The sequence below is a fragment of the Pelophylax lessonae genome (assembly GCF_965119305.1).
Source record: "Pelophylax lessonae genome assembly, contig: HAP1_SCAFFOLD_151, whole genome shotgun sequence".
Lineage (NCBI taxonomy): Eukaryota > Metazoa > Chordata > Amphibia > Anura > Ranidae > Pelophylax > Pelophylax lessonae.
This window is the reverse complement of record NW_028120133.1, coordinates 314442-326509: the sequence shown is the minus strand read 5'-3', so window position 1 is coordinate 326509 and position 12068 is coordinate 314442. Positions and strand designations below refer to the sequence as shown.

Here is a 12068-nt window from a genome sequence, read left to right as displayed (position 1 = left end):
ATGAGGCATTGTAAAACTCTGACATTCACAGACATGACTAGGCATGATGGGAATTGTACTTCCTGAACAGCTGCAGGGTCATAGTTTGAAGACCCTTGAAGTAGCGAGAAGACGTAGCTGGAAGTTGCCGTAGAGGAGGTAATAAGATCTTATTTTCTATTTAAACCCAGTAACCCCCCCCCCCGTCATGTCCGTCCTCTTCCTCCATAGTCACTGTGACGTCTTTTATCTCCAGCAGATGATGATACACTCATATATAGTGTGGAAACCTAGATTAACCCCTTCAGGGTCAGAACATTTCCCCACTTACGGGGCCGGAACATTCTCTTCATTTTGGAGATAAATTCTAGTAATATGTTTCTCTAAACAAACAGCACTGACAATAAATAGAGAAGACAATGACCATCCTGACCATACATGGCCTACAAAGAGCAATTATTACACTACACAGGCAGCCAATGGGCAATCATTACAATATGCAGCCAACACAATGATGGAGTGCCGGGGTCAGGAGTATAGAGCCCCTTACATTGCTGGTCAGGAGGAAGAAAACATTCCCCAGCCTGCCATGAAGAATATGTTCCATCATTGGTGTCAGAGGGAGGAAAATACTGAGGGGTCTCTGGGGGAAGTAGAGGAGCTGAGAGGTCTCTGGGGAAAGTAAAAGAGCTGAGGGGTCTCTGAGGGGAGTAGAGGAGCTGAGGGGTCTCTGAGGGAAGTAGAGGAGCTGAGGGGTCTCTGAGGAAAGTAGAGGAGCTGAGGGGTCTCTGAGGGAAGTAGAGGAGCTGAGGGGTCTCTGGGGGAAGTAGAGGAGCTGAGGGGTCTCTGAGGGAAGTAGAGGAGCTGAGGGGTCTCTGGGGAAAGTAAAAGAGCTGATGGGTCTCTGAGGGGAGTAGAGGAGCTGAGGGGTCTCTGAGGAAAGTAGAGGAGCTGAGGGGTCTCTGAGGGAAGTAGAGGAGCTGAGGGAAGTAGAGGAGCTGAGAGGTCTCGGGGGGAAATAAAGGGGCTGAGGGGTCTCTGAGGGAAGTAGAGGAGCTGAGGGGTCTCTGGGGGAAGTAGAGGGGCTGAGGGGTCTCTGAGGGACGTACAGGAGCTGAGGGGTCTCTGAGGGAAGTAGAGGAGCTGAGGGGTCTCTGGGGGAAGTAGAGGAGCTGAGGGGTCTCTGGGGGAAGTAGAGGAGCTGAGGGGTCTCTGAGGGAAGTAGAGGAGCTGAGGGGTCTCTGAGGGAAGTAGAGGAGCTGAGAGGTCTCTGGGGGAAGTAGAGGAGCTGAGGGGTCTCTGGGGGAAGTAGAGGAGCTGAGGGGTCTCTGAGGGAAGTAGAGGAGCTGAGGGGTCTCTGAGGGAAGTAGAGGAGCTGAGGGGTCTCTGAGGGAAGTAGAGGAGCTGAGGGGTCTCTGGGGGAAGTAGAGGAGCTGAGGGGTCTCTGAGGGAAGTAGAGGAGCTGAGGGGTCTCTGGGGAAAGTAAAAGAGCTGATGGGTCTCTGAGGGGAGTAGAGGAGCTGAGGGGTCTCTGAGGAAAGTAGAGGAGCTGAGGGGTCTCTGAGGGAAGTAGAGGAGCTGAGGGAAGTAGAGGAGCTGAGAGGTCTCGGGGGGAAATAAAGGGGCTGAGGGGTCTCTGAGGGAAGTAGAGGAGCTGAGGGGTCTCTGGGGGAAGTAGAGGGGCTGAGGGGTCTCTGAGGGAAGTACAGGAGCTGAGGGGTCTCTGAGGGAAGTAGAGGAGCTGAGGGGTCTCTGGGGGAAGTAGAGGAGCTGAGGGGTCTCTGGGGGAAGTAGAGGAGCTGAGGGGTCTCTGAGGGAAGTAGAGGAGCTGAGGGGTCTCTGAGGGAAGTAGAGGAGCTGAGAGGTCTCTGGGGGAAGTAGAGGAGCTGAGGGGTCTCTGGGGGAAGTAGAGGAGCTGAGGGGTCTCTGAGGGAAGTAGAGGAGCTGAGGGGTCTCTGAGGGAAGTAGAGGAGCTGAGGGGTCTCTGAGGGAAGTAGAGGAGCTGAGGGGTCTCTGAGGGAAGTAGAGGAGCTGAGGGGTCTCTGGGGGAAGTAGAGGAGCTGAGGGGTCTCTGAGGGAAGTAGAGGAACTGAGGGGTCTCTGAGGGAAGTAGAGGAGCTGAGGGGTCTCTGGGGGAAGTAGAGGAGCTGAGGGGTCTCTGAGGGAAGTAGAGAAGCTGAGGGGTCTCTGGGGGAAGTAGAGGAGCTGAGGGGTCTCTGAGGGAAGTAGCGGAGCTGAGGGGTCTCTGAGGGAAGTAGAGGAGCTGAGGGGTCTCTGAGGGAAGTAGAGGAGCTTAGGGGTCTCTGAGGGAAGTAGCGGAGCTGAGGGGTCTCTGAGGGAAGTAGAGGAGCTGAGGGGTCTCTGAGGGAAGTGGAGGAGCTGAGGGATCTCTGGGGGAAGTAGAGGAGCTGAGGGGTCTCTGAGGGAAGTAGAGGAGCTGAGGGGTCTCTGAGGGAAGTAGAGGAGCTGAGAGGTCTCTGAGGGAAGTAGAGGAGCCGAGGGGTCTTTGGGGAAGTAGAGGAGCTGAGGGGTCTCTGAGGGAAGTAGAGGAGCTGAGGGGTCTCTGAGGGAAGTAGAGGAGCTGAGGTGTCTCTGGGGGAAGTAGAGGAGCTGAGGGGTCTCTGAGGGAAGTAGAGGAGCTGAGGGGTCTCTGAGGGAAGTAGAGGAGCTGAGGGGTCTCTGAGGGAAGTAGAGGAGCTGAGGGGTCTCTGGGGGAAGTAGAGGAGCTGAGGGGTCTCTGAGGGAAGTAGAGGAACTGAGGGGTCTCTGAGGGAAGTAGAGGAGCTGAGGGCTCTCTGAGGGAAGTAGAGGAGCTGAGGGGTCTCTGAGAGAAGTAGAGGAGCTGAGGGGTCTCTGGGGGAAGTAGAGGAGCTGAGGGGTCTCTGAGGGAAGTAGAGGAGCTGAGGGGTCTCTGGGGGAATTAGAGGAGCTGAGGGGTCTCTGGGGGAAGTAGAGGAGCTGATGGATCTCTGGGGGAATTAGAGGAGCTGAGGGATCTCTGAGGGAAGTAGAGGAGCTGAGGGGTCTCTGAGGGAAGTAGAGGAGCTGAGGGGGCTCTGAGGGAAGTAGAGGAGCTGAGGGGTCTCTGAGGGAAGTAGAGGAGCTGAGGGGTCTCTGAGGGAAGTAGAGGAGCTAGCAGGCTGCCAGAGATTGGAGCCTTGCAGCCAGAGATTCTGGTAATTATTCTGATTAGCCGGCAACTCCGGCCAAACATCAGCAAGTTCCCCTTCCTGGACATCATGATGACCCAACATTGACCTCACAGCACTGCCTCAGAGCAAACAAGTCCCAGGAACGATTGTATTTATCATTCCTTGTCTGCAGATCTAATACTAATCAAATCCAGTTCAGAAACCAAACAAACCCAACAGAGGAAAGGGAAATTCTGATCCGGCAGGTCAAGAGAGTTCTGGAAATTTGTAATAAATACTAAACAGTCCAAACTAAATGTGTTCCCATGGGGGCAATAGTCATTAAATGTAAAGCAACCCTCCTATTACCCCCCTCACATCCTATTATTGTGTGGTCAATACCATCCAAATAATTCTTACTTTCATTTCCCAAAGTTATCCGTCTACAAGGAGACCTGTATAGATGAAATGATGGCACCAATGAGGATGGAGGAGGACCGGAGTCACATGACTGAGAAGATACTAAACCTCACCCTGGAGATCATCTACCTGCTGACCGGAGAGGTGAGGAGGATTCTGGGAGGTCACATGACATCACTCTTATCTCTATTAATAAAACACAGACCTGACTGGAGAGGTGAGGAGGATTCTGGGAGGTCACATGACATCACTCTTATCTCTATTAATAAAACACAGACCTGACCGGAGAGGTGAGGAGGATTCTGGGAGGTCACATGACATCACTCTTATCTCTATTAATAAAACACAGACCTGACCGGAGAGGTGAGGAGGATTCTGGGAGGTCACATGACATCACTCTTATCTCTATTAATAAAACACAGACATGACCGATGAGGTGAGGAGGATTCTGGGATTCTAACATGATATCCTATTGGTTCCTCAATACAGAGATTTCCTCTGGTGAAGTCAGGTGATCGAATGACCATCACAGTGCCTCCATGTGAATCCCTAAAACCTGAGAGACACAACATGCAGAAGATTCTGGAAGTCACCAAGAAGATGATGGAGCTGCTGACAGGAGAGGTGAGAGGTGCTGGGAATTCTGGGACATTATCCAGTAACAGACAAGGGATGTGTCTGGATGGTGACTGTATCATTGTGTGTGTCAGGTTCCTATAAGGTGTCAGGATGTCACTGTCTATTTCTCCATGGAGGAGTGGGAGTATTTAGAAGGACACAAGGATCTCTACAAGGACGTCATGATGGACAATCAGCAGAATTTGAGTTTTGTGAAGAATGTAAAGAAGGAATATTCCTGGAATGAGACAATAGTGAACCTCACCCTGGAGATCCTCAGCCTGCTGACTGGAGAGGTGAGTGTAATGAAGGGGTTAAGTCTGACTCCGCTGTACACTGGGATGTATTCAGAGTCACTTTGAGACTTCTGATGTTCTGCTAATCAATAACGACATCCACACAAGTACTATGAATACATAAATTGTATATACCAGTGGTGGAACTACCAGGGTCGGGGGCCCCAGCGGAGTTGCTGGCCACAGGACTCTGAGCTGAGAGTGTCTCTTATACAGCCCAGAGTCTGCACTGACAGCCAATCTGCTCCTTCTCCTCCCACCCCTCTCCTCCTGTGTGCACTGACAGTTCCCTCGCATGGATGAGAGAAGATAGAGACGATCTGCTCCTTCTCCTCCCGCCCCTCTCCTTCTGTGTGCACTGAGAGTTCCCTCACATGGATGGCAGAAGAGAGAGCCGATCTGCTCCTTCTCCTCCCCCCCTCTCATCCTGTGTGCACTGAGAGTTCCCTCGCATGAATGAGAGAAGAGAGAGCCGATCTGCTCCTTCTCCCCCCCCCCCTCCTGTGTGCACTGATAGTTCCCTCGCATGGATGAGAGAAGAGAGAGCCGATCTGCTCCTTCTCCCCCCTCCTCCTGTATGCACTGATAGTTCCCTCGCATGGATGAGAGAAGAGAGAGCCGATCTGCTCCTTCTCCCCCCCTCCTCCTGTGTGCACTGATAGTTCCCTCGCATGGATGAGAGAAGAGAGAGCCGATCTGCTCCTTCTCCCCCCTCCTCCTGTGTGCACTGAGAGTTCCCTCGCATGGATGGCAGAAGAGAGAGCCGATCTGCTCCTTCTCCTCCCCCCCTCTCATCCTGTGTGCACTGAGAGTTCCCTCGCATGGATGAGAGAAGAGAGAGCCGATCTGCTCCTTCTCCCCCCCTCCTCCTGTGTGCACTGATAGTTCCCTCGCATGGATGAGAGAAGAGAGAGCCGATCTGCTCCTTCTCCCCCCCTCCTCCTGTGTGCACTGATAGTTCCCTCGCATGGATGAGAGAAGAGAGAGCCGATCTGCTCCTTCTCCCCCCTCCTCCTGTGTGCACTGATAGTTCCCTCGCATGGATGAGAGAAGAGAGAGCCGATCTGCTCCTTCTCCCCCCTCCTCCTGTGTGCACTGATAGTTCCCTCGCATGGATGAGAGAAGAGAGAGATGATCTGCTCCTTCTCCTCCCGCCCCTCTCCTCCTGTGTGCACCATGGGAAGTGTGAAGCTAAGCAGCGGAATTTGATCATTCAGCTACTGGGGTTCACCCTTCCCATGGTGCACACAGGAGGAGGGGGGAGGGGAAGGAGCAGATCAGCTCTCTCCTCTCTCTTCTGTTTGAGGGAGGAGGAACTCTCAGTGCAGGCTCGGCACCGAATAAAATTGCACATCTACAGATAAGAGTTCTCCTTTCCTCACACAGACACAGAGTGGAAGGAAAGGACTGCTAATAACCAACGAGTCTGTGTAAATCTCATCAGACTTAGCACAGTGACAGACTGCCAAGAGCACGTAAGATCTGTACTGTGCCCTTCTACTCCCCTGTACTGTGCCCTTCTACTTCCCTATACTGTGTCCTTCTACTCCCCTGTACTGTGTCCCTCTACCCCCCTGTACTGTGCCCTTCTACTCCCCTGTACTGTGTCCTCCTACTCCTCTGCACTGTGCCCTTCTATTACCATGTACCGTGCCCCTCTACTCCCCTGTACCTTTCCCCTCTACTCCCCTGTACTGTGCCCTCCTACTCCCCTGTACTGTGCCCTCCTACTCCCCTGTACTTTGCCCCTCTACTTCCCTGTACCATGCCCCTCTACTCCCCTGTACTGTGCCCCTCTACTTCCCTGTACCATGCCCTTCTACTCCCCTGTACTGTGCCCTTCTACTCCCCTGTACTGTACCCTTCTACTCCCCTACACTGTGTCCTACTCCCCTGTACTGTGTCCCTCTACCCCCCTGTACTGTGCCCCTCTACTCCCCTGTACCGTGCCCCTCTACTCCCCAGTACTGTGTCCCTCTACTCCCCCTGTACTGTGCCCTTCTACTCCCCTTTACCGTGCCCCTCTACTCCCCTGTACTGTGCCCTTTTACTCCCCTGTACCGTGCCCCTCTACTCCCCTGTACTGTGTCCTTCTACTCCCCTGTACTGTGTCCTTCTACTCCCCTGTACTGTGCCCTCCTACTCCCCTGTACTGTGCCCTCCTACTCCCCTGTACTGTGCCCTTCTACTCCCCTGTACTGTGCCCTTCTACTTCCCTATACTGTGTCCTTCTACTCCCCTGTACTGTGTCCCTCTACCCCCCTGTACTGTGCCCTTCTACGCCCCTGTACTGTGTCCTCCTACTCCTCTGCACTGTGCCCTTCTATTACCCTGTACCGTGCCCCTCTACTCCCCTGTACCTTTCCCCTCTACTCCCCTGTACTGTGCCCTCCTACTCCCCTGTACTGTGCCCTCCTACTCCCCTGTACTGTGCCCTCCTACTCCCCTGTACTTTGCCCCTCTACTTCCCTGTACCATGCCCCTCTACTCCCCTGTACTGTGCCCCTCTACTTCCCTGTACCATGCCCTTCTACTCCCCTGTACTGTGCCCTTCTACTCCCCTGTACTGTACCCTTCTACTCCCCTACACTGTGTCCTTCTACTCCCCTGTACTGTGTCCCTCTACCCCCCTGTACTGTGCCCCTCTACTCCCCTGTACCATGCCCCTCTACTCCCCAGTACTGTGTCCCTCTACTCCCCCTGTACTGTGCCCTTCTACTCCCCTTTACCGTGCCCCTCTACTCCCCTGTACTGTGCCCTTTTACTCCCCTGTACCGTGCCCCTCTACTCCCCTGTACTGTGTCCTTCTACTCCCCTGTACTGTGCCCTTCTACTCCCCTGTACCGTGCCCCTCTACTCCCCTGTACCGTGCCTTTCTACATCCCCCTGTACCGTGCTTCTCTACTGCTCCCCTGTAGTGTGCCCCTCTACTGCTCCCCTGTGCTCTGCCGCTCTACTACTCCCCTGTACTCTTTCCCTCTACTACTCCCCTGTACCGTGCCTTTCTACATCCCTGTGCTGTGGACCTCTACTCGCTTGTGCTCTGCCCCTCTGCTCCCCTGTACCGTGCCCCTCTGCCCCCCTGTACTGTGCCCCTCTACTGCTTCCCTGTAGTGTGCCCCTCTACTGCTCCCCTGTACTCTGCCCCTCTACTACTCCCCTGTACCGTGCCCCTCTACTCCCCTGTACTGTACCCTTCTACATCCCTGTGCCGTGCACCTCTACTGCCCTGTACCGTGCACCTCTACTCACCTGTAGTGTGCCCCTCTACTCACCTGTATTGTGCCCCTCTACTCCGCCCCTTTACCGTGCCGCTCTGCTCCCATGTACCGTGCCCCTTTGCCCCCCTGTATTGTGCCCCTCCACTCCCCCCTGTACCGTGCACCTCTACTCACCTGTACCGTGCCCCTCTACTCACCTGTATTGTGCCCCTCTACTCCCTCCCTGTACTGTGCCCCTCTACTCCCCTGTACCGTGCCCCTCTGCCCCCTGTATTGTGCCCCTCTACTCCCCCCTGTGCCGTGCCCCTCTGCCCCCCTGTATTGTGCCCCTCTACTCCCCCCGTACCATGCCCCTCTACTCCCCCTGTACCGTGCTTCTCTACTGCTCCCCTGTAGTGAGCCCCTCTACTGCTCCTCTGTGCTCTGCCGCTCTACTACTCCCCTGTACTCTGCCCCTCTACTACTCCCCTGTACCGTGCCTTTCTACATCCCTGTGCTGTGGACCTCAACTCGCTTGTGCTCTGCCCCTCTGCTCCCCTGTACCGTGCCCCTCTGCCCCCCTGTACTGTGCCCCTCTACTGCTCCCCTGTAGTGTGCCCCTCTACTGCTCCCCTGTACTCTGCCCCTCTACTACTCCCCTGTACCATGCCCCTCTACTCCCCTGTACTGTACCCTTCTACATCCCTGTGCCGTGCACCTCTACTGACCTGTACCGTGCACCTCTACTCACCTGTACTGTGCCCCTCTACTCACCTGTATTGTGCCCCTCTACTCCGCCCCTGTACCGTGCCCCTCTGCTCCCATGTACCGTGCCCCTCTGCCCCCCTGTATTGTGCCCCTCCACTCCCCCCCCTGTACCGTGCACCTCTACTCACCTGTACCGTGCCCCTCTACTCCCCCCCTGTACCGTGCCCCTCTGCTCCCCTGTACCGTGCCCCTCTGCCCCCCTGTATTGTGCCCCTCTACTCCCCCCCTGTACCGTGTCCCTCTACTCCCCTGTACTGTGCTCCTCTACTGCTCCCCTGTACTGTGCCCCTCTACTACTCCCCTGTACCATGCCCCTCTACTACTCCCCTGTACTGTGCCTCTCTTCTACTCCCCTGTACTGTGCCCCTCTAATCCCCTGTACTGTGCTCCTCTACTGCTCCCCTGTACTGTGCCCCTCTACTACTCCCCTGTACCATGCCCCTCTACTACTCCCCTGTACTGTGCCCCTCTACTACTCCCCTGTACCATGCCCCTCTACTACTCCCCTGTACTGTGCCTCTCTTCTACTCCCCTGTACCATGCCCCTCTACTACTCCCCTGTACTGTGCCTCTCTACTACTCCCCTGTACCATGCCCCTCTACTACTCCCCTGTACCGTGCCCCTCTACTACTCCCCTGTACCATGCCCCTCTACTACTCCCCTGTACTGTGCCTCTCTTCTACTCCCCTGTACTGTGCCCCTCTACTCCCCTGTACTGTGCCCCTCTACTCCCCTGTACTGTGCCCCTCTTCTACTCCCCTGTACTGTGTCCCTCTACTCCCATGTATTATACCCTCCTATTCTATGAACTATTTATTCTTATATTTTAGTAAATTTGGGTAGGCTGTTAGGGGCCCCAGTACATTACTTTGCCCAGGGGCCCATGATGATAATAAGACGTCTCTGTGGGAGAGTGATATTTATCTTTGTATAACACAGAACTGTACAGTAATAATGAAGAAATCGTCTGAAAATGAGACAAGAAGGAGATCTTATAATATGACCACAAGATCCTCGAGAATACAGAATCCCATCACCATCCCCCCACCTCCATCCCTGATCCCTACAAGACACAACACACAGAAGATTCTAGAAGTCACCAAGAAGATGATGGAGCTGCTGACAGGAGAGGTGAGCGGTGCTGGGAATTCTGGGACATTATCCAGTAACAGACAAGGGATGTGTCTGGATGGTGACTGTATCATTGTGTGTGTCAGGTTCCTATAAGGTGTCAGGATGTCACTGTCTATTTCTCCATGGAGGAGTGGGAGTATTTAGAAGGACACAAGGATCTCTACAAGGACGTCATGTTGGAGAATCAGCCGCCCCTCACATCACCGGGTAAGAGGAGACTTTATTGTAAAGGAGAGAGCAGTACGGAGGCTCCACCTAGATCCCCCATCATCTGATAAACACATAGAAACAATGTATTCAGTCAGTGTGTGTGTTTCCTACAGATGGATCCAGTAATGGGAACCCACCAGAGAGATGTCCCCGTCCTCTGTATTCCCGGGATTCCACACAGGAAGGTGACACCATCCCCCACCATCATCAGGTAGATGAGGAACAATCACTGATAGTATCATTAGGATCTGTACATTATCTGCATTGTTACCATTGATGTCATTTTTATTATATATTCAGGATGGAAACCTGAGAGATTCTAAAGTTGAGGTTAAAGCAGAAGAAGAGAGGTATGTGAGAGATGATCAGCAGTCTATGGAGGAGGATGGAATAACGGGGACATTTATAGAGGAGGACACTCTTACAGAGATCAGCACAGGTGGGTCATTAACACTAAATACATTCCTCTGTTTGTCCTGGTCTCTGATTGGCCTAGATTGGGACCTTTGCAACTTGTCTCATGTAAATATTTAAGTTACCGCTGATTACTGAATGGCAATATTATTCCTCCTGACCCCTGCACTATATACTCTATGCTGTACATTGCATACTCCTGACTCCTGCACTATATACTCTATGTTGTACATTACATACTCCTGACCCCTGCACTATATACTCTATGCTGTACATTGCATACTCCTGACTCCTGCACTATATACTCTATGTTGTACATTACATACTCCTGACCCCTGCACTATATACTCTATGTTGTACATTACACACTCCTGACCCCTGCACTATATACTCTATGTTGTACATTACATAATGCTGACCCCTGAACTATATTCTCTATATTGTACATTACATACTCCTGACCCCTGCCCTATATACTCTATGTTGTACACTACATACTGCTGACCCCTGCACTATATACTCTATGTTGTACATTACATACTACTGACCCCTGCACTATATACTCTATGTTGTACACTACATACTGCTGACCCCTGCACAATATACTCTATGTTGTACATTACATACTCCTGACCCCGGCTCTATATACTCTATGTTGTACATTACATACTGCTGACCCCCTGCACTATATACTCTATATTGTACATTACATACTCCTGACCTCTGCTCTATATACTCTATGTTGTACATTAAATACTCCTGACTAGTGTTGAGCGAACAGGGACTGTATTATTCGTGTTCGTACCGAATAATTGGATTTTTGTTACCCGAACACGGACACTTTACTGTATATTCGGGTAAAAATCCGTGTTCGGTCGTTTTATTTCCGGGTTTTGCATGCTTTGGCGCTCTTTTCATGGCGGGCTTTCAACAGCCAATCAACAATCGTTTAACTGGTGTGCCTTAAGCCATCCCAGCCATGCCTGCAAATGTCACAGTAGCTGTGATTGGCCGTCTGAAGCATGTGACCAAGTCTTTATAAGTTCGAGGCAGCCGCAGCGGCGTCATTATGCTGCTTAGATCAGGGACAGAGCACACATCAATGTGCTGGCTGCTGATTAGGGAAAGATAGGCAGGAAAAAACCATTTGTGTCCGGATAGAATTGAGGGACAGGTCGGAGTGTTTAGGCAGGGCGAGTTGTAGGCATTTTAGGGATAGAGTCTGCTGAATTATAGGGTCAGTGTGTTCTACAAACTACAATCGATATTGCTGTGTGGGGTGGGGTCTGCACTTAGTTCTCCTGATCTACGATCTCTTCTCAATCCTGTTAGGGACAGAGTCTGCTGAATTTTAGGGAAAGTGTGTTCTACAAACTACAATCGATATTGCTGTGTGGTGTGGGATAGGAGATAGGCAGGTGTCAGTGATCCACATCCATTTTTCTGTGTGTGGGCTGCAGTGAACACAATCTTTTTGGGGTGCAGTGAACACAATCTTTTTGGGGTGCAGTGAACACAATCCTTTTGGAGTGCAGTGAACAAAATCTTTGTGGGGTGCAGTGAACAAAACCTTTGTGGGGGTACAGTGAACACAATCTTTGTGGGGTGCAGTGAAGACAATCCTTGTGGGGTGCAGTGAAGACAATCCTTGTGGGGTGCAGTGAACAAAATCTTTGGGGGGTACAGTGAACACAATCTTTGTGGGGTGCAGAGAAGACAATCCTTGTGGGGTGCAGTGAACAAAATCTTTGGGGGGGTACAGTAAACACAATATTTGTGGGGTGCAGTGAACAAAACCTTTGTGGGGTGCAGTGAACACAATCTTTGTGGGGTGCAGTGAAGACAATCCTTGTGGGGTGCAGTGAAGACAATCCTTGTGGGGTGCAGTGAAGACAAT

General features: G+C 52.4%; 1 protein-coding gene across 1 annotated transcript; it reads left to right on the top strand.

Annotated features, from left to right (window-relative positions):
- Positions 1 to 3549: 3549 nt before the first annotated feature.
- Positions 3550 to 10334, top strand: LOC309543510 (uncharacterized protein). Its single transcript, XM_082275985.1, has 7 exons — positions 3550 to 3674; positions 4020 to 4154; positions 4241 to 4444; positions 9353 to 9544; positions 9631 to 9754; positions 9871 to 9968; positions 10058 to 10334. Exons 1-7 carry the CDS (start codon positions 3579 to 3581, stop codon positions 10289 to 10291), a joined length of 1083 nt encoding a protein of 360 aa, XP_082132111.1. The 5' UTR covers positions 3550 to 3578; the 3' UTR covers positions 10292 to 10334.
- Positions 10335 to 12068: the final 1734 nt, after the last annotated feature.